This window comes from Ctenocephalides felis, unplaced genomic scaffold (assembly GCF_003426905.1).
Source record: "Ctenocephalides felis isolate EL2017-DRISC unplaced genomic scaffold, ASM342690v1 CF-g0.4_SCAFFOLD_03573, whole genome shotgun sequence".
NCBI classification, from domain to species: Eukaryota; Metazoa; Arthropoda; class Insecta; order Siphonaptera; family Pulicidae; genus Ctenocephalides; species Ctenocephalides felis.
Genome location: NW_020539727.1, coordinates 16,017,345 through 16,042,075, shown reverse-complemented (window position 1 = coordinate 16,042,075; position 24,731 = coordinate 16,017,345). Strand labels below are relative to the sequence as shown.

The window sequence follows — 24,731 nt, the reverse complement described above, 5'->3', positions numbered from 1 at the left end:
TCTAAAAAAACAAAAGGAATTTTTCCCATATTATTTCCATAAAAAACTTTAGTTGGAGTGTGGACTATCTTAAAGTTAATATTAACAGATAAAACTTTCAGAGAATTTTTTTTTAATAATTCTGTAAGCATTTGAGCTCCTGGGAGCAAGGATATTCGAAAACATCCATATTAAAGATCATCCTTATATTTTATATATAAAAATAAAGCTCTCGGTAAAATGATCCGCTAAAACTCGAAAACGGCTAAACCGATTTGGCCAGTCTTAGTCTTGAAAAATTCGTGCTAATCAGTAGGTTGTCGGAAAGGTGAGATATTATTTCAAAATCGCGTAGAAACTTAACATTTTTAATTTAAACATTTTTTTAGAAGCGTAATTTGAATAAAACAATGGATGGTGGCTAATACGTCAAATGTCAAACGTTTTTGGCAGATGATGCTCAATTACGTTTAATAGAATGTTTTATGTGAATATAATTTTAATTATGATTAAATTGTAGTAAGTAGTTTAGTTTTATTTATACACCAAAACGTTATTAAACGGATCGCAAGTGTTACTAGAAACTCAAAATATCAACTTTTTTGAGATGTTAATATGAAAATGCACTTTTGGCATAGTTTTCTCAAACACGGTGCTCTGAAAGATCTCATTTGTAAAATTATATACTCGTTGGTATTTATAAAACATTTTCTAGGTTATATTAATTTTTATTTATGTTATTTAAATTCAGAATCTAAATTTGGTATCGATCAAAGGAACATTTCGTCGAATAACATTTTTCCAGTTATAATTTCCTAGAATTTATCGAAGAATAGATAGTAATATATGAAGGTCCGGGGTTACAAAGGTCCACCACCGATGTGTCAAAAATCAGCAAAGTTAAGCATTGTTTAACAACAATATTTGAAAGTAGAGAAAAAAAGATGTATAACCAGCTATAACCTTGATTCTAATGACTTTACTATCGGGAGATAAATGGTAATCTTTGAAAATCCATAATAAAAGTATTTTTTTCTTTTGGTAGTTTTGTAACATTAGTTAAAAATGTAAGTATCTTGTAAAATACCTTTAAAATTAAAAAAAGACATTAAACCTGTTTGCCACTAGGCCATTCCAAGTTACCCCGCCAATAGGGTAAAAAGGTCTAGATAAAAAAAATGTTTGAAATACAGCAAAAAAAGCACATTTCTACAATGATGAAGACAACGTTTGCCGGGTCAGCTAGTATATATATATATTATTTTTGACATCACACTGCTTGATATCGAACTGATCAAGCTTGGGATCGAACCAAAGAACCAATGTGGTGTTAGCATACGTTCTTAGCTCTTATACGACAACAGAATAATTTTTAATTGAAAAATTTATGAATGAGTAACATCAATTTTCACACAATAGACACTTATATAAATTATTACATAAAAAAAACTCTACAATATAACAAATGATAGTATTAAATAAATCTATTGTACCTACATTTTGTCCAAAAAAAGCAAACAAAGTGATTTTATATATCCAAAGCTTTCACTCACGACTTTTCACCAAGCCCGACAAAATTATAATAAAGTCAGTTTCAACTATTACAATTATTAAAAGCAAAGACTTATGTCACTGCATTATAATTTATGACAAAGAATAAAAATACAACGAATGAATCATAATCATTATTATTATATTACAGAACCGACAAACATCGATAGCTATTCCATAAGCAAAATAATCCTATCATTTTATAAATATTTGTGCAAGAAACGCAGCTGGAACCATTGAAGAAAAATAGATATAGGTGATATACTGTTTGTTATATATTACCTACTTGTTCGAGTATAAATCAATATTTCAAAACATTAAACAACAGATAAAGTTTTATAAATATTTTGCAAAATAATTTATCATGCCTATGGCAAATAGTTTTGATAAATAAAGCAGCTGGTAATATTTTAAATTTTAAATAAAGTGACCATAGACGATAACATAGCGTAGTTATAACATTTTTTTGGTTTTTGTCAAATAACTCAAAAATTTCATATGAAACCACCCCTTTTCTATTAGATAGGGTGAATCTAGATAAAATTTACTACGTTTCCTTGTTAACACTTTTATACACTCCGATATAAAAGTTTTGAATAAAACGACTTTGAATTCGATATTTCATTCTTTTAGCTCTTGATATTAACTTTAGGATAGTTCGCACTCCAACCAAAGTTTCTCGGTTCTTTTTCCTAAGTAAATATTTATTTGATAAATATATCAAATTTTTGTTAAATTTTTTTTATTTATGATCAAAAGTAGCAAAAACAACAACAAAATTTTGATTCACTTGACGTTAAGTTATAAAATTCTAAATAACAAATAGAAGCAAAAATAAATGCTGAAGGTTATTTATGTGTTCTGTGAGCATTGTTTTATACTGATTCTTATTTTTTTAATAATTTCTTTGTTGAGAGATTCTTTTGTGTAGATTTTGGATAGTTTCGCCAATGTCAAATTAATTTGTATACTAAATTACTTAAATTTTAACCATGTTATTTCCATAAAAATTGTTTTTTATCAATTTGGAAGCATTTGAGGTTTTGTTGAATTTTCAGTGAAGTATGCAGATTTTATAGTTATTTTATTTTTTATAAAAAAGTGTTAAAATGATTTTGGCTACCTTGTTGTTTATCTCATTTGATATTACTTGTTATTATCGTCTTTTGGTTTTTGTCAAATAACTCAAAAATTTTATATGAAACGACCCCTTTTCAATTAATTGGGTGAAATTAGATAAAATTTACAACATTTCCTTGGGAACACTTTCATAGACTCCGATATAAAAGTTTTGAATAAAACAACTTTGAATTCGATATTTCATTCTTTAGCAGTCAATAAAAAAACTCTTGGTACTTTCTATTTGCTGTGCGATCAGGCGAAAATATTTTATAAAAGAAAATTTGTTGTATATTAAAAATCTTTTTTCATCTACTGATAGATGGTGTATGGTGGTTAATTTAAAAATATTGGTAATTTCGTCAAGTGTTAGTAAAATCTCGGGTTTTGTGCATCTTTCTATATTAATCAACAACCGATGAAAACCATGCGAAAAATTAAAAAAAACAAGTTGAGAATAATTATTGAAGTAAAACTTCTTTAGGCGCTATTAGGGTGTAGATTTGTGAAAATGCAACGGAAAAAGCGTTACGCTCGAGTCGGGTACCAACGTAAGTTTATTGAAGTAATTTGCATTATTCGTAGTTACTATATATTTTTGAGGTTATTAAAATGGAAATTATTTTTATAGGTAAGTCCTAATTGTTAATTACAATGACAAACCGATCATGTTATATTTGAAGTATGACTACAACTTAAATGCCATTTTATACAATAGCAAAAAAGTTTTACTTCAATCGCGGGTGAACCTTACGCGCACTCTTTTTTCAGTAGTTCACTAAATGTCGCAGATAACAATATAGTTGATGATCATAAATTAATTTTACTAATTCCTCAACTATTTCTAACAAAATTTATATTTCTACTCACGTTGGTGTCCAATTTTCATCACTAGGTTGAGAATCCAAAGAATCAGGAGTCGCACTTCTGGATCTTGTTCCTGTACTGGATGCCTAAAATTTAACCAAAATTTTAAATAACTTCATATAAAAGCAAATTTTTAAATAAAAAAAATGCTATCAAATAAAATACTATTTAATTACAATTAAAATACTTACGTCAGCTTCTCCAAAGACATCTCTAATATCTCGCCTGATCCTGCCTCTTCTGCAGGCACCTACACCTGCCTGACCAGTACCAGAAGTAACCTGGATAATAGATATATCTTAAAAACTCTACATTTTGTAATAAAAAGTTTTAATATTCTTATGAAGACAGTTATGTAATTTATGGCAATTTTTTGAGGTTTTTTGTCCTGAACTAAAACTTGGACACAAGCTACACAAGCTACACAAGCTACACTTCTTTGCATGAAAGAAATCATGTGATATATATATTGCTAGAATAATTTTTGAATATAATAAAGAGACTTGTTCGAACGTCTTTTCGTTTTATTATATTGGCCATGAAAATGACAAACTTCAGGACATTAAGCTTTACACGGAATGGTTGGTACCCCTGGTAGAGGAGGTAGCAGAGTGTTTTAATTGAACTAGTTGTTCACTTCTAAAAGTAAAGTCCGCTTAACAACATGTAAATAACCAATAAAAATAAATATATCTTCTTTCATTATAACTTAGTAACAAATCAGTGATTGTAATTAGAACTGCAACAAATACATAATATACAAACAAATCAGCGTTTAATACAGTCCACAGCTACAAGAGTTAAATTATAACCCAACAACCTGAATTATCGAAGGAGAGTTTTAATAAATTCTATAACTACGTAACATAAGTACAGATAAATTCTATAACTACGTAACATTGATAATTGTGAATAATAAGAAGAATTAAACGATCTACTCAATGTATTTAGGGCTCTCATTGGAAAGTTAACTAAACCAGCCTTATTTATGAACTCTCACATTTTGAGTTCAATTAGATCCGAATAGCTTAGAGAATGCATGTATTCTGATTACTATTTATTTAAAATGAAAAAAATATTTTTAATATTAAAAATAAAATGAGTAAATTACTTTAACACTTTCAGAAAACAGAAAAATTATAAGTTCTCATAGAAAATTCAGCAAGACCAAATTGGTCTCAAAAAACGTTGAAACTGACAAAAAAAATTAGGAATACAGAATAAAAATTAATAAATCCACTAATACTACATTTCTTAGCCCAAACCTTCAAAAATATACCATTCAAGTGACATTAAAGACTTAAAATATTTGAAAAATTATATTTCTTTTTCTTATCTCTGACCCATTACAGAGACTGTTAGCAAACGTTGCCCATATATGTCTGGGAGGTATGTAATAAAAGGTTAATACAATCTTATATATAAAAATGAATCGCAAAATGTGTTGGTAAACGCATAACTCAACAATGTTTGGACCAATTTGGCAAATTCTTTTTTTAAAATGTTCGTTGAAATCCAAAGATGGTTCTTAGGGCGAGAAAAAATCGAATAATGGCCGAGAAAACCCTAAAAACAGCCCTTTTTGAAATATTTACTCAAGTCAATGGGGCGTTTTGGGTCTGAGTTTTTTTACTGTGCTCCAATTTGTATGAAATTTTGAAATTAGGTTTATCTCACCCTCAAGTTCAAAAGTGAAAATAATTTAGACTCCTTTGCCATTTCCCGATGGGGATGACATCCCTCTCAGTGGTGTAATTTCATTTTTCTCAAAATAACTATAAGAACTAATTATAAGAAAAAAATGTTTTATAATGTTTTTCAGAAAAGCAAATACTCATCATTTAATTAAAGCAGTTTAAGCAACATTTAAGATCCATATGGGTGGATTTATATACATTTCGGTACAGACTGTAGTGTAAAAAAACATAATAATTTTTAACTAATTGGTAAAATATCAGTAGAGTAGAATCCGCTTAATATGACATCGAAGGGATGCCGAAATCTCGTCATACTAACCGGTCGTCATACAAAACATACTGAAGAAAAAATTTTTTAATATGTAAATATGTTACATGTTTCAGTAATTTAAAAGAAAAGTCTACATACATTTTAATTAAAAATAAAAATAACACATATTAAAATTTAATGATAAATAAAATTGATATAGAGTAGGGCGGGGCACAAAGGTCCAATTTGACTTGCAGTAATTATACTGTCTAACCCCAATGACAACCTTGCAACACATAACACACATCAAACAAGCATCTATCGAACTATGTTCAGGAAAAAATTTACATAATTCCTAATTATATAAATAATTTTTTTACTATTTTTTTTTAAATTTGGTGTCTGACCTTTTTTACCCTATATACTCTAACTGAAAAGGGGTGGTTCTATATGAAATTTTCTAGTTATTTGACAGGGTAAAGTGGGACAACCAGGAAGTAAACAGATGCAATTTCTTCTATTAACATTTAAAGGAATTTTACGCTACATTATTGAACCAATGCAAAATATTAATTTTATGGGTACATTTGTTACAAAGATAACACAGTATATTACATTGATCTACTATTGGTCAGAAATATTCATTAGAAGAGCCGGAATAACAACTTATTTAATTAATCTCTTGTAAAATTGCTTTTTTTTAACTTTAACTTTTGTAACTTTACTATTTTATTGCTTACATCATTGCCAAAGTAAAGATTCAGCCGGTCCTTTTTATCCCATTCATGTGCTGCTTATCTTCTGATAGCAAAGTCATACGAATAAAGATGATGACTGGTTATACATTTTTACATTTTTTGCCCTCTACTATCAAATATTATTGTTAAAAAAAATCTAATTTTATTTGTTTATGAGATATCCGTGGTGTAGATCTTAATAATTGGTGTATTTAATGTAAGTAATCAGTAATTTTTAATTGATTTCTTTACATAATTTTATTGTAAAAACAGCCCCTGGTGCTACTGTGCACAAAAGACATGGCCATTGCTTTTATAGACTTGGCCACATCATGTAAAATCATGTCGGTCATTATAATTGGACATAATATTTTGCAAAAATGGATCATTATAAGCGATATGTCAATGTAAGCGATGTCAATATATCCGACTAGACAGCTGTTTTTAAGGGATTTTATATGCAAACCAAAGTTCCTAGTGCGATGCGTCATAATAAGCGGTTGTCAATATATCCGGCATCATACTAATCGGATTCTACTGTATATGTTATTAAAAAAATTGGAACTTTTGAATTGTAAACATAAGTACAGGACAACGTCTGTCGGGGCATCTAGTTATTAATAAAAATTATGAATATTTTCACTTTTCTCACCTTGCTGCTTTTGGCTCTAACAGTCCTATTGAGTGTCCTGACCCTCTTTCCGACTGCCTCCTGCTGCGCCCTGGTAAGACCTCGGAGCAGAGGCGCCAGTTCTTCGGCGGACAACTCTTTGCCCCTTTTGAAGGCCAGGGTAAGGGACCCTAGACCTGCTGCATCGAGCCATCGAGCCTCCAATTCACCCTCTGGGAAAAAAACATTAATAATAAACATTATTATATAAATGGTAAACAAAAAATTTTTTTTATTATCACTTTTATTTACAACCGTCCAGTTAAGGACATTTAATATATTTGATGAATTTACAATAGTCGGCAGTAAAGGGACATTGTATACTAAAAGGGCATGTTGGAAAAACAACTCGGTAGTTGTTTTCCCATTCGATATAAAATTCACAATATTTTATTGGTAATTATATAATTTTAACTATTTACTTATTGAATAATTTCCTATAAATAATGATTAAGTTATTTCCATAGGTGAAAAAATATAATGACAGTTTTATGTTTTTTCTTTGAATTTGATGAAAGGTAGAATATTTAGACTATAGATTTTTAAGCGTTTAGACACACAATTTCTATATCAAACAGTTCAGAAATTAGAAAATGAGTTCAAAATATTTATTATGCATATAAAAAGCAGGATAAAGTACTTCATCTAAAAATGTATTCTCCTAAATGTATCTTTTTACTTTAATTGGTTCCTTAAATCTTTCCTTAAATAACAACAATTTTGCTATTTAAATCTGTAATGGCGGTAATGAATGTTTTTTGCTGTGAATAGTTAGAAGAATTTTGGATTCACAAAACAAATTTGGGTTCCAAAGATTGAGGTTAACTTTTGTAACCAGCAAATAATACATCAGGATCTTTCAAAAATTTCCTATATTTCCTAAAGCATGATGTTCTTTCAAATTTGTCAAATATGAACTTCTTCTCCGGGAAATTGAAAATACACTAATGAATTATATTAAATTTGTAAGGATTTTGATACTAAAATTCTGGTTTATATGAAAAACGGTTTTCATATTCATAATTACAAACATAATTTATTAAAACATTTAAACAATAAAGAAAAAATAAACTAGTGGTGTATGGCATCGTGCCCTAAGGCAAATTGCTGGAACGTCCCGCACCGTGATAAAATATTCGAGAAATATTAAATGTTTTCAAATAGATTATTATTGATACTTCATTCATTGTTCGTATTTTATAAATGAAGTATAAGAGCTTATGAATTGTATGACGACGTTTATATTTGTTTACAGAAAAGTAAATTTAAAATTAAAGACATCGTCTAATATTTATAAGAATTATATAAACTAGAAAGTTAAAATTAAATATTTGAAGTATAAGTGAGCTTCAGAACTTTATCCAAAATTAAAATTAAAATCCTAATTAAAAAACTAATCAGCACGTCTCCCCATCAATAGGAATCGAATGCTTTTTGAACCATTCAAATCGGTTGGTCCGTGCGCCCGAAAACGTGGACGAAAAATTGTATCCACACAAAACACACACACGTACACACAAATTCATTATTTTTTTCTAAGGTATGCCAAAATGTTTAGAAACCTTCAAAACGTGAGGATATGCAAAAATTTTCAATTTAAATTTTTGGACGATTACAATAACCCTAAGGAAAGTTAATAACAATAATAAAAGATATGAACTCATAATCTAAAAAATGTTGCATTTTTGTTAGAATTTTATGGTTACAAAAATGTTAACATTAGCATTTATAAAAATGAAAATAGAAAATGTTAACAAACAAAATTTTGAAAACCTTATATATTATATAAATAGTAAAAATAAATTATTTGAAAAAAATTTAATGAACCTTATATATTGATAGTTAGATTTCTCATTATTAAAAAAAAGTTACAACTTTTTGCATATGTTTCAGAACGAAAAAATCTTTTGTTTTGTTTTTTTTGTGTAATTATCTTTTATTATAAATATTGCTATGTAATTTGTTTTTTGCGAAGGAAAATTTTCCTTTCCTCTTTTTTTTTGTCACACAATTATGTCACAACTTTTATATTTTAAATATTAACTATTGTTTTACCATATATGATGGATATACCTACGGGTAAAAATCCGAACAAAATAAGAATTATTATGTACATATTTATATTTACTAAAATATATTTATTTATTATTATTATTATTATTATTGCATATTTTTTCTCTATAATTTAAAAAAATATGTATCTCCATGCACTGTTACTTACACTATTTATACAAATTCTATGTTTTTTTAACATAGAATAAATTTAAAAATAAGTTTAAAAAATTTATGATTTTAATATAATTATTAAATTTCAAGAATAGTCCAAATTTTTAAATTAATTTTTATTTTAATTATATTGCATAAATTAATTTTTCCTTATAATATAGCAAAATCAATTTAACACAATATCTGTTTAATTTGTGTTTTTTAATAATAATTAGTAAACTATTTTTTTTTGAATTAATCACTAATTTATTGAAGTTTACCTTCATATTGCTGCAAAGGTTCAGGTGGCCCTTGAAGTTTATATTCAGTCAAATATTCCTCCAAAACTGCTTCATCCAACATACGACTAAATCTGCCATCTCCCATTTTATTGACCACAACTTTTTCCAAAAAAAATCACACAAAACTTATAAAAATTGCAATTCCGCCATTTTTGTAAAAAATAAAATAACTATATTAATTTAATAGATAGATAGAATTTCAATATGAAATTGTAGATTGACACATAATTTATAGGATGACCTTTGACTAGATGGTAAAGGAGAATTATATTGTGGTTTTGATAAAATTTGGCACTTGGTAATAAATATATATTTTAATACAAATATATTTTTATAAGTTTTGTTCTAGATTAATTTATTTCTTTTATCATTTCGTTTCAATTGGTCAATTTTTGTTTTTGTGGGTCAATCTCAGAGTAGTTTATTATTTCGTTTTCACTTCAATGAATCGCTTCGAGCAATTCGAAATTTTGTATTTTTACTTTCAATTATTTTTGGAACAGGTAGAAGAGATTCCACAAGCGAATTCTCTCATCGGAATTTTAATTTTGTTCGATTTGTGAATGGAAACTATTGAAAAATTGTGTCAGGGGTAATGAATTTATGATAAATGTGGTTTTGGTTGTAGATTGTCTTCTGGTTGTTGTTGGGTCATTGTTTTAGCACCGTCATCTGGAAAAAGAAAATATTATGTATAATAAATATATAATGACATATTATATATCTTATATATAAAATTCTTCTGTACGGGGTGTATGACTTGATACTTCTCCTAAACAGTTATTCGGATTTTGATAACTCTTTCTAGAGTTTGTCGAAGGAAATTTTTAAGATTTATTTAGAACTATAGTAAAATTGTAAAAATAAATGGCAAAAATTACAAACAACCACTTATCATTGGTTGACATTAAAAATATTTGCTAAAAATGTCAATTTACTTGAAATTTGAATTTAGATGAATTTATAAGCCTAGATAATATTAGAATATAATATACAAGTCAAATGTAATGTCTACATTACTATTGCTAAAAAGCAGCTGAGATGTGCCAGAAATTAAAATACAGATTCTGTCAACAGTATATGTTGGCAGATGAAATTATATAATTCAGTTCAATAAATAACGCAATAAGTACAAAATTGCATATACATTATCATCTGGAAAAAGGGAATCAATCTTATGTGTGTGTTCAGAAAACATGGTCTTGTATTGATTTGGATTTTTTGAATTACATATATGTTGATTCATCCCTTAGTAAATTTATTGTGAATTTTCGCCGATATAACATCAGTTGCAATCGTTACAATTTACTTTGTAAACATCAGTGACACGCTTTTGATATATATACTAGCTAACCCGACAGAAGTTGCCCTGTACCCACGTCTACAATTCAAAAGTCTCAAATTTTTTAAAATATCCTATACTAAAATTTACCATTTAGTTAAAAACTATATAATTGTATATTTTAAGTTAAGTTTTAATAATAAAATCAGTCAGTATCATGCCCTACTCACAAGCCTGAGATCCTCGGATCGAATCCTGGAACTGTTGTAGGATTTAATTAGAACTAGCATTTAAATTATTGAGTTTCAATTGAATGTGAAAATTGTTTCATAATCTCTTATAGCAGGCACCCTCATTGAGTTATGAAAATAATATATCAATATAAAAAAATAGGAGGAAGTAGAAAAGAAGATTTATGAAAAAAATTATAAGAGTGAAATAACCTGTAAAAAAAGTGTTGTGTAAAGTATAAACTAGTTAAAATGTGAAAATACATCCTCATACAGAAATAGTGACTATCAATAGTATTTTGTTTTCTCTTGAGAAATATAAATGATAATAATCATAATGAATCGTCTAGCAAAACTACATTAGTCATTACCGAGATTCTTATAATGGATTTAAAATTTTTGAAATCGGTGCAGTCGTTTCTGAGAAAACGTAGACTAAAAGCCAAATTTTAGCTCACAACGACATAATTTTTCGAATTAACGAAAACAAGCTCCTCTTACAGGAAGTTAATAATGATATAATTAGACTTTTTGCATACAAATCGTCCGAGATAGATTTAAGAATGAAGATTTGTAAGAATAATAAATACAGGGACATGAAAGCATTATCACAAAAATTAAAATTAAAAATGTTGGGAGTAAACTATATAAAAATAAATCATAATATTTATATACAACGATATTTACGTCTATACAAAGACGTATTCGTATTATTTTATAATTAAATTTAGAACGCCTAATGTATATTTTGGTTGCGTCGTGTCTCGATCTAACCTTGAAAACCTGTTTTTATTTTATGTTAATCTTGGAGTCATCATCATCATCATCATCAACATCATCTGGCCATTAGCTACATATATTTATATATATTTTTGTATTATTGAAATAGATTTACGGACTTACAATCAAAACGCTCCAAAACAATAATATTTTGTTCATTGCTAAATGAAAAATTCTTGAGTAAAACTGAAAAATAATATTTATTATATACAATTATTTCTAATATTTTATTTTGTATCTTCGAATAATCTTGTTAATTTAAAATATTTCATCTAATTATCAACAAATTTATCATCAATTTGTTTATAACATTTCCGGAATGCATATGCCTAATTTGTTTTGTATTTATCGAATATTTCAATAGATTATCATTGTTCAAGAATGTGTTTTGGAGAAAAAAATCAAATATACTCATATTTTGGGATGATAAGACAATGTTATCGCATTTTGAATTAGTCATTTTGAAAATTGATAACAATTCGATTAGTGGAAGAACAAAATATGAAACTAATTACAGTAGCAATTGTTGAAATAGAATATTTTAAAAAAAATTAAATATATTTGAAATAAACATATAGGAAAAATTTAACTAAGTTATTTTTTATTTGGATAATATTTTAATTAATTTAATTATTTATATGAAATATAAATTTATAAAATATAAATTCGATAAAAGTGTTAAATCTTTGATTCCTATTAATTTCCAACCTCAAGCTGCCTCTTAAGCACTTGTGTTATATAATTGTAATAATATTGTTTAAACTCGACAATAAACATGCAATAATCAACAATCCTAATAACTCAATTTTATTTCTTAAATTTTTTTCCCGGATCGTTGGCGCCCGGGTCGTCGCGCCCTCAAGAAACAGGTACTAAAAGTTTATTAAATGTAACAGTTTATCAACACATTCGCTTTCATGATATATATTATTTTACCTATAAGAGATTTTTTGAGATATTTAAGTGATAATTTTACTAATCAATAATAAATTATTTAAGCAACTTATATATTTTACAAAGAGTATCAAAGTTTCGTAAAAGTGTAGGTATCATCTTAGTAATTGTTTATAATTTATTTATTTAAAAAAAGTTTTATTTATAGATATAAAAAGTGGATTGATAAAAGAAGTATAAATAGGTTGCAAATACTGCCAATTTATTATTATTTCCCCTCTCCATAGGGGCGCCACTAACTATAGTACGTAAATTTACCCCTGGGTCTAATTCTAGCTAAGATTAATATAAATATGAAATTTATATTTCTTTATTTCTTGACTGAAATCGGTTCGTTTACATACATCAAGGTAAATATTTACACACATATCGTTTCTCTATTTAGGTTTTTGTGCATCTGGAAGTCTGTTTAGTATCAAATTAGCAGTATGAAAGGTTTTTTTGTTATTCTTAGTTCTTAGAGCGAAAGTTTTCTGTCAACATCTAAAACTTGTTTTTAGTTAAGATCTACTTTACTCTACTTGTTCTATTTTCCTTTTATATATATTGAACGTTTAAAGAAAATTTACTTCGAGGATTTGTTTGAGAATATTCTCATGGCTAAAATAAAACTTTTTTTATTCAAATTATATGAATGTCTCAGGGTTTAGTTTACTAAAAGTTTAAAAATAAATCTAAAAGACATTGATCTACAAAATTCACTGCATATTTTCTCTTCAGTATTTGATTTTATTTTATCATAACATTAGTATGCTAATAGTTGTTTTGGTGTAATAAATAAAACTTTTTCTTTCTATGACCTGTATATCAAGAAATTTCATCAATCGAAAAGAAGAAACCTTTGCCGACGTCTGACGTCTGACACGAATCTATAAATATTCATTTGTTTTCATCGATGAATATTAAAATATTAAAATTTTTGATTTTAAGGCGTACTGGAATTTATAGAATTGATTTATACACGAATGGGTAACATTTTTTTATTAGAACTGTTAATATTATAAAAGTCTTCAGAGGAATATTGATAAGTATAGTAATCGATCATAAGTTAAAGATTTATGTTGCAGTAAAAAGCTGAAGTTAGGTTAAATAATCATTATCTTAAAAAAATAAAACAATATTAAATGTGTGAAAACCAATAAAAACCAAGATTAAATAACATATATTTTTGGTAAAATTAAGATCAATAATAAATATTATAAAATTCCATAAAATCATCGCAATAAACAAATATTTTCCCAAATTTATGATAAATATTTAGAAATTCTCTGATTTATATATTTTTTTGATTCTCTGATTTTGAATTTGAATAAGAATATCTTGGTACTAAAATATATTTCGTGGTCTCGTTATAATACATTAAAAAAATGATATTAAAATTTATTATTTTATTGTTATCTTCTCTATCTTTATTTTACATTTTTGACTTGACAAAAGTTTACTTTTGTATATTTTAAAATTGAATTGATTTGAATTTTAGTCAGATTTCTTTTTTACCAAATTTATGACTATCAATGTAATTTTTGACTATAAATTGATATCTATAGCATCTTCAAGATTTTGTATTATGGTCAAATTTATATCATATATCATTTTTTTTCGAAGTCTCCAGATATATTTGGTTTTTGACATTGACTGATAATTTATTGTTTATTTTGTGTATTTTTCAATTCATTACTATCATTAAAATGCATCAAATTATATTAAATAAATCATATTAAATGTAATATCTCTATAAATGAGATTTATACTATTTTTAGAGCAAATCGAATTTAAAATCGGTTCAGTATTTTAGGAGTCCATTCGGGACATATATAATTTTATTATATATATATATATATATATATATATATATATATATATAATATTTTTGTTCTACGTATTCATAACGTGTTGTAAATATAAATTTAGTGTATGGCATGCTTATTATTATTATTATTACTAGAGGTGCCGGCGACAATTTTATGGTCTGTTTATTTTTTAGATTTATACACACCATACTAAAACTAAATTTATCACGCAAACGTAAATTATAATTATGAATAATATAAATGTATATAAAAATTTATAAAACTTATGAAGATTAATAAAAATTAATAAAATGAAATTAATATTAAATTAAATTTGATTTTTCTTACGTTTTACCATAAAACACCTATTACAAAATTTTTAAAGTTCTACAAGACATTTAATTTTAAAAATTTATCAAAGTTTGAAAAACAATTTTACTTCAAAAATCACTTTTGTAATGTGATGAGTCAAAATTTGATTTTTTCGACGTTTTCCCATGCAACACCTATTACAAAATTTTTAAAGTTCTACAAGATGTTTAATTTTAAAAATTCATCAAAATTTGAAAAATAATGTTACTTCAAAAGTCACTTTTGTGATGTGATTAGTCAAAATTTAATTTTTTCGACGTTTTTCCTAAAAACACATATTTCAAAATTTAGGAGATTTGAATATGAATTTGTTTCTGAAATTTAAGGGATATACTTTTGGCTAGTGTTGGAAGAAAGCTTTGCAAAAAAAAATTGATCATTTCAATTTTTTTTGAATTAGCAAAACAGTTAAAAAATTATCCACGTTTTTTGGAAAAACAATCCTGAACTGATTTTGAAATTTGTTGGTAAGATATCATTTGGGATTCGTGCTGATTAGCATTTGGCAAAAGTCGTTGCTTTGTAAGTAAATGTTAATAATATAAATTTTTAATGAAACTTTAATAAAACACGACGACAAAGTTCTTGCAATAAACAATAACCCTAAAATAGTATAGGCCTACGAATATTAGCTGGAGTATGTAGAATCATTCTAATAGGGCGCTTTTACTTTAGTAAGTTCTATCTAAATAGCTAAATCACATTTTCAGTTCATTAAGTTATATAAAATTTGATTTTTTCGACTTTTCCCATAAAACACCTATTACAAAATTTTAAAAGTATTCGATAAAATTCGATAAAATTCGATAAAATTCGATAAGGAGATATCTTAATTGGATTTGCAAGACCAATGACCAAGTCGTTTTTTGGTATTAGCAGAAAAAAAATATCCACAATTTTGGAAAAAAATCCTGAACTGATTTTGAAATTTGCTTGTAAGATATCATTTGGAACAATGGGCTGCACTTTAGTTTTAGTTGAAAGTTTTCTAAACAGCTAAATCTCATTTTCAGTTCATTAAGTCAATTATTACATCAAGTTCATGCAACTTGTCTTAAGACAAAGTTGTCTATTATACCAAATTTGGTTACAAATCACCTAATAATATCACTTAAAAAAATCATTGGATTTACATTTTTAACTTTCCGTAAGTTATAGTAATCGCAAAAAAATCGAAAATAAATTTTTTTATATATCTTTACGTTTCAGGGATTTCTGAACATTTTGGCATACCTTAGAAAAAATGGATGTATGTGCGTATGTGCGGATACAAATTTTCGTCGACGATTTCGGGAACACCGATCAACCGATTTGAATAATTCAAAAAATATACGATTCGTATTGATAAGGAGACGTGCTGATTTTTGTTTTTAGCAAAGCCGTTCCGAAGATACGGGGCAAAAAGTGCCAAAAACGGTAACTCAGTTTTCAAGAGAACGGAGCGTCCGATGTTAATAATTTAAAAAACATTTTACTTGTATTGACGAGATAAAGAACTGTTCAAATTTTTAGAAAGGCAGGTCTAGCGGTTATGGACTCTCAATAAAAAATTTGTGTTTTTGTGTAAATTGTTTTGGGTTCCGTACCAAGATTCTTAATTACGGTACCGGAAGTTCCAGCAATTTGCTTTGGGGCACGATGCCTTGCATCCTACTAGTTTCGGAAGTGCAATGTTCTGAATCAATACTATCAATACTAAATATTTACTTAGTCTTCTATCCTCTCGGGTTCGAAGAACTCTCACACTTCCACATAATAATCGATCCATTGATCAATTCCCAATCGTTAACCAGAAATCACTTGTCGTTCGGAGAAAACCACTTTCTTCTTCTTGGCCATCGTCTTTAGTAGTAGTTGTTAGTAGTAGTTGTTCTTCTTGGTAAGTGGGCACGTGTATGTACTCTTAAGACCAACACTTTGTACAAGAGACACGAAGACATTAACATTTCTCTCCGATTGATATAAATAAATAAATTGGAAAACATCGTGGACTGGTGTGTTGTTCTCATGGCATAATTTATTAGTCATGCCTTGTTTAGTACCCATCTGACTAAATCTGATAAGAATGGTTAGGTAGAAATTAGACGTGATTGATGAAATGAGAAATCTGAGGTATTTTATAGGTATCTATTGTCTAATTAGGGAATTGACTTTGAATTAATTTGTTAATATTATCATAAATGGGCGATAATTTCAAGAGCGTATTTTATTTATATTGCATGCGACAAATGAGATGTCACTCAGATTATTAAAATTTATCATTCGTGGTTTGTGGTATTTTTGTTAAAATCTTGAGTGTTTTTTTCGAAATTACTTGATACAATGCTAAAAATAAATATTTTGTAAAATAAGAATCTAAATTTGCAAATAGTTGCCAATAAGTAATTGTGAAAAAATATAATAAAAAAATAAAATGATAGATAACAATAATTAAAAAAAGAACATTATAGCAAGAATTTATTTTTCTCTAATTTATTTATTTTTCTTTATTGTTGAATGAGGACAAAATATTTAAAGTAACACCTATGAAACAAAGCTCTTTTTTTAAAATTGTTGACTGTTTTAGAAATTCTATTTATTTTATTTATTAAATTTATTATTATTATTATTATTTGCTTTTATTTTATATTAAATCATCATACTACGGATATCATCTTAATGTAAATACTATCCTTTGTACTCTTTTTTTTATTTAAATTATGTTATTGTTCATTATTATTGCTAGATGTTAAATTATTTAATAGTTGTAATTAATATTGTAATTTTAAAAAAAATTGACTGTTTTTAATTTAAAAAAAAAATACTTCAAGAAAGGTAAGTTTCAAATGAACTTTGTAAATTCACTTATTATTCTTATTTTTAGTTAAATATAAGAAAAAATAGAGCAGCCTCAGCATTGTTAACCATTGTCTTTAACATGACACAAAATAAAAAAGAGCCTCTTTGTAATTTGACGAGAAACCCTAAAAAGTGCATAAAAATAAAATAAATTGCAGCTTCATCCGAATTTTTATCTTGGGAACAAAAATCCAGAAAAAGAAGAGGAGCAAGGTTTATCAGTTTGTAGCCAAATTTCTACAAATTAGAATTTTCAAATAAACTTTGTAAGTTGACTTATTGTTAATACTTTTAGTTAAATATAAACAAAAGTAGATGAATTTTTAATTGTATTTACATTATACAAAATAAAAAAGAGACTTTTTTGTATTTTGACGCAATAAAATAAAATAAATTGGAACTTCAACCATATTTTTTTGAAACAAAAATCTAGGAAAAGCAAAGAGAGGAGCAAGGTTTACCAGTTTAAAGACAATGTTACAGTTTATAGATAAATTTCTATATTTATTAGAAATTCCAAATAAACTTTGTAAGTTGACTTCATTGTTAATACTATTAGATAAGTATAAACAAAAGTAAAGCAGCCCCAACTTTGTTAACCAATGTCTTGTACAAGTTTCAAAATAAAAAAGAATATCTTTGTAATTTGACGAGAGATCCTAAAAAAGTGCATAAAAATAAAATAAATTGCAACTTCAACCAAATTTTTATATTTGAAATAAAAAATTGGAATGTTAACAAAATGTATACTTATTGTTAAAATCTCTATAAAATATCTGATAATTTGATGTGCATATGTCTAATGATCATTTTTGACCGCCAAATGGCATTTTTTTTTACTTTTTTCATTAGATCTCCGAAACCGCTAGACCTGCCTTTATGAAAATTTGATCGGTTCTTCACCTTGTCAAATGTTTTTTGAATTATTAAAATCGGACGCTCCGTTCTCTTAAAAACTGAGTTACCGTTTTTGGCACTTTTTGCCCCGTATCTTCGGAACGGCTAGACTTGCCTTCGCCAAAAACTAATCAGCACGTCTCCTTATCAATACGAATCGCATGTTTTTTGAATTATTCAAATCGGTTGATCCGTGTTCCCGAAATCGTCGACGAAAATTTGTATCCGCACATACATACACACACGTACATACATACACACACACACACACACACATACACACACACACATACATCAATTTTTTCTAAGGTATGCCAAAATGTTCAGGAACCTTTGAAACGTAAAGATATATAAAAATTTTCATTTTCGATTTTTTTGCGATTACTATAACTTGCCCTACGGGAAGTTAATAACCGATAATTTCAAGATCGTATTTTATTTACATTGCATAGGATAAATGAGATGTCAGTCAGGTTATTAAAATATATCATCTTTGTCGTTTTTGATAACTTCATTAGTATCTTGATGTTTTTTAAAATTTTGTCATCATTCAGCCAAAATGTTGGTCTATTCTTTTACTGGATTTTAAATATTTTTTTTTTACAACTGACTTCTTCATTCTTTTTTTCTCCTAACCATCTCTCTAAATTCTACTTCTATTCCATCTCAAATCAACAATTCAAATTCTACCTAATTCCACAATTCTATGTCAGTGCCAAGACTCGAACCGAATATTCCTGGCGTCAGGTATGCTACTGACTGAGCTATTCCCGCTAAAATGTTCTGTTTCAGTACTCTATCTTTAATTTTAAAAAAGTAAATGGTGTTAATCTGATTCTTTTTGATTTTATCCAAAAAAATAATTATCATTGAATCTGATGCTTTTTACTGTATTTTAAATATTTAATATTGATCTTAATTTTACAGGAAATAATAATTATTTAATCTATTTTTTATTGGATTTTAGATACTTCATATTGATATTAGATTTGTAAAAAATATTGATTTTTTATTTGAATGTTTTTTACTGGATTATAAATAATTAATATTGATCTTTAATTTATCAAAATAATCGTTATTTAATATGATGCAACTTTAAATATTTAATATTATTCTTAATTTGAGGAAATGTTTAATCTGATTCTTTTTATGGGGTTTTAAATATTTGATTTAATTGTTCTTGAAGTTATGTTTATTTATTCTAATGCCTTTATAAATTTAATAATGTAATATATTTTATATATTTAATTTTACTTTTATGAAAAAAATAATCAGTTTTAAATTTGATGTTTTTTACTGGATTTTAAATATATAAAATTGTTCTTAATTTTATGAACAATATTGATGATTTATTCGTATGCTTAAAAATTTAAAGCATACGAATAAATATTTAAAGTTTAAATATTTATATTTTTTGATAATTTTCTTGATTATATATTCTTAATAAAATGTTTTTTCTTTAAATCACTTAAATATATTTTTTTAAATCAATCAATATCAATTAAAAAAAACATTATGAAGACATGCTTTAATTTATAATTTTTGCTTGTGTTCGGTAACTCCAAAAGTTTCATCAAAATCATCAAGAAAACAGTTCATTTATTACGAAGAAACGGATTGGCTGATCTCTACCGAAATGAATCCAATAACTGATTCTGAATTTTTAAATTCCATTTAATATTTTTTTTTACAAAAATGTAGTATACGCAAAGTATTTGCAATTTTCTACTACAACTTGGCCTTTATATATCATTTCCATTGTTGGTGTCAAACAATTTAGAACGACTTGTAATGTCAAGAAAATATAAAATTAGCAGTTCGAACTTTCTGTCAAAAATATAAACTTCTCTTTGGAAAGTTAATAATTAAACATTTTTAAATTGCAATCATCTCAAAAAATTCTTTCGAATTCCATATGAAAATACACAAACGCTTTCCAAGAATTTTATCTGAAATAGAAACACTATCGATTATATTTCATCAATCTAATTATCTGGGCATATCAAGCATATCATTTCTCAATAAAATAAATATTATTTCAAAATGCATTCTTCTAATAATTACAGTTATCGTCTTTCCATATTCAACTGATCCATTGTCTGCAATCCTTATATTATTTTTTCAATCGGACACCTTGAAATTTAATTGCGCAAACCGAACGACAAACATACATACAATACACTGGAGGCTACCAGAATTAATAACAATAATAATAATAATAATAATAACAATAATAATGCGATGACAATAAATTATTGGTTGCGAAAGACAATGACTTGCTGCCATCGATTGAATAATTCGTATAATAAATACAAATGCGTAGGACAATAACATTCTTCAGAAATATTGCAGATAAATTTTAATTATGCATTGTGGATTGGATAAGATTAATATTTGTGCTTATCTTATTTTATCTTAGGCTGTGAAGAAAAATTAAGCTTGCACAAGTTTAAATGCAACCGAGTATATTTAAAACAAATACATTTCGAAGTTTTCATTTTCTTATGTAAAGCTTGTAATGTTTTGTAAAATAATTACTCAAAGTCAAATTGGACCTTTGTGCCTCGCCCTGCTCTACATATATACTTTTTATTAAATTTATTTTAATTCATCGAATGTTACTTGAAACTTTTCAAAAAGCAGGTCAAAGAAGAAATACTTAATTCATATTCTATCTCTTCTCGCAGAAATTTGAAAAATTTTTATTGTTTACAAACATTGTAGTATTTTTACACCCATTGTAGTATTGTTTACAAACATTGTAGTAATTTTACACCCATTGTAGTATTTTTACACCCATTGTAGTAATTTTTGCAGTATTGTTTACAAACATTGTAGTAATTTTACACCCATTGTAGTATTTTTACAAAGATTGTAGTAATTTTACACCCATTGTAGTATTTTTACACCCATTGTAGTATTTTTACAAACATTGTAGTAATTTTCCACCCATTGTAGTATTTTTACACCCTTTGTAGTATTTTTACACCCATTGTAGTATTTTTACAAACATTGTAGTAATTTTCCACCCATTGTAGTATTTTTACACCCTTTGTAGTATTTTTACACCCATTGTAGTATTTTTACAAACATTGTAGTAATTTTACACCCATTGTAGTATTGTTTACAAACATTGTAGTAATTTTACACCCATTGTAGTATTTTTACAAACATTGTAGTAATTTTACACCCATTGTAGTATTTTTACGCACATTGTAGTAATTTTACACCCATTGTAGTATTGTTTACAAACATTGTAGTAATTTTACACCCATTGTAGTATTTTTACAAACATTGTAGTAATTTTACACCCATTGTAGTATTTTTACACCCATTGTAGTATTTTTACACCCATTGTAGTAATTTTACACCCATTGTAGTATTTTTACACCCATTGTAGTAATTTTACACCCATTGTAGTATTGTTTACAAACATTGTAGTATTTTTACACCCATTGTAGTATTTTTACAAACATTGTAGTATTTTTACACCCATTGTAGTATTGTTTACAAACATTGTAGTAATTTTACACCCATTGTAGTATTTTTACACGCATTGTAGTATTTTTACACACATTGTAGTAATTTTACACCCATTGTAGTATTGTTTACAAACATTGTAGTATTTTTACACCCATTGTAGTATTTTTACACACATTGTAGTAATTTTACACCCATTGTAGTATTGTTTACAAACATTGTAGTATTTTTACACCCATTGTAGTATTTTTACAAACATTGTAGTATTTTTACACCCATTGTAGTATTGTTTACAAACATTGCAGTATTTTTACACCCATTGTAGTATTGTTTACAAACATTGTAGTATTTTTACACACATTGTAGTATTTTTACACCCATTGTAGTATTTTTACACACATTGTAGTAATTTTACACCCATTGTAGTATTGTTTACAAACATTGTAGTAATTTTACACCCATTGTAGTATTTTTACACGCATTGTAGTATTTTTACACACATTGTAGTAATTTTACACCCATTGTAGTATTGTTTACAAACATTGTAGTATTTTTACACCCATTGTAGTATTTTTACAAACATTGTAGTATTTTTACACCCATTGTAGTATTGTTTACAAACATGGTAGTATTTTTACACACATTGTAGTATTTTTACACCCATTGTAGTATTGTTTACAAACATTGTAGTATTTTTACACCCATTGTAGTATTTTTACACACATTGTAGTAATTTTACACCCATTGTAGTAATTTTACACCCATTGTAGTATTTTTACAAACATTGTAGTATTTTTACACACATTGTAGTATTTTTACACCCATTGTAGTATTGTTTACAAACATTGTAGTAATTTTACACCCATTGTAGTATTTTTACACCCATTGTAGTATTTTTACACACATTGTAGTAATTTTACACACATTGTAGTAATTTTACACCCATTGTAGTATTGTTTACAAACATTGTAGTAATTTTACACCCATTGTAGTATTTTTACACCCATTGTAGTATTGTTTACAAACATTGTAGTAATTTTACACCCATTGTAGTATTTTTACACCCATTGTAGTATTGTTTACAAACATTGTAGTAATTTTACACCCATTGTAGTATTTTTACACCCATTGTAGTATTTTTACACACATTGTAGTAATTTTACACCCATTGTAGTATTGTTTACAAACATTGTAGTAATTTTACACCCATTGTAGTATTGTTTACAAACATTGTAGTAATTTTACACCCATTGTAGTATTTTTACACCCATTGTAGTATTTTTACACACATTGTAGTAATTTTACACACATTGTAGTAATTTTACACCCATTGTAGTATTGTTTACAAACATTGTAGTAATTTTACACCCATTGTAGTATTTTTACACCCATTGTAGTATTGTTTACAAACATTGTAGTAATTTTACACCCATTGTAGTATTTTTACACCCATTGTAGTATTTTTACACACATTGTAGTAATTTTACACCCATTGTAGTATTGTTTACAAACATTGTAGAAATTTTACACCCATTGTAGTATTTTTACACCCATTGTAGTATTTTTACACACATTGTAGTAATTTTACACACATTGTAGTAATTTTACACCCATTGTAGTATTGTTTACAAACATTGTAGTAATTTTACACCCATTGTAGTATTTTTACACCATTGTAGTATTGTTTACAAACATTGTAGTAATTTTACACCCATTGTAGTATTTTTACACCCATTGTAGTATTTTTACACACATTGTAGTAATTTTACACCCATTGTAGTATTGTTTACAAACATTGTAGTAATTTTACACCCATTGTAGTATTTTTACACCCATTGTAGTATTTTTACACACATTGTAGTAATTTTACACCCATTGTAGTATTGTTTACAAACATTGTAGTAATTTTACACCCATTGTAGTATTTTTACACCCATTGTAGTATTTTTACACACATTGTAGTAATTTTACACACATTGTAGTAATTTTACACCCATTGTAGTATTGTTTACAAACATTGTAGTAATTTTACACCCATTGTAGTATTTTTACACCCATTGTAGTATTGTTTACAAACATTGTAGTAATTTTACACCCATTGTAGTATTTTTACACCATTGTAGTATTTTTACACACATTGTAGTAATTTTACACCCATTGTAGTATTGTTTACAACATGTAGTATTTTTACACCCATTGTAGTATTTTTACACCATTGTAGTATTTTTACACCATTGTAGTAATTTTACACACATTGTAGTATTTTTACACCCATTGTAGTATTGTTTACAACATTGTAGTATTTTACACACCATTGTAGTATTTTTACACCCATTGTAGTATTTTTACACACATTGTAGTAATTTTACACCCATTGTAGTATTGTTTACAAACATTGTAGTAATTTTACACCCATTGTAGTATTTTTACACCCATTGTAGTATTTTTACACCCATTGTAGTATTGTTTACACTCATTGTAGTATTGTTTACAAACATTGTAGTAATTTTACACCCATTGTAGTATTTTTACAACCCATTGTAGTATTTTTACACACATTGTAGTATTTTACACACATTGTAGTAATTTTACACCCATTGTAGTATTGTTTACAACATTGTAGTAATTTTACACCCATTGTAGTATTTTTACACCCATTGTAGTATTGTTTACAAACATTGTAGTAATTTTACACCCATTGTAGTATTTTTACACCCATTGTAGTATTGTT

General features: G+C 26.8%; 1 protein-coding gene across 2 annotated transcripts in view; it reads right to left on the bottom strand.

Moving 5' to 3' along the window:
• LOC113389170 (rho GTPase-activating protein conundrum-like) overlaps window positions 1-24,731 on the bottom strand; it is a 155,202-nt gene that overhangs the window by 6,000 nt on the left and 124,471 nt on the right. For both annotated transcript variants that reach the window (XM_026626226.1, XM_026626227.1), the window contains exons 3-6: window positions 9,357-10,049; window positions 6,853-7,043; window positions 3,708-3,797; window positions 3,520-3,602 (exon numbers count right to left, since the gene is read on the bottom strand). In XM_026626226.1, the coding sequence (XP_026482011.1) occupies window positions 3,520-3,602; window positions 3,708-3,797; window positions 6,853-7,043; window positions 9,357-9,462 (470 nt within the window). In that variant the 5' untranslated portion in view covers window positions 9,463-10,049. The remainder of the gene's footprint in view (window positions 1-3,519; window positions 3,603-3,707; window positions 3,798-6,852; window positions 7,044-9,356; window positions 10,050-24,731) is intronic.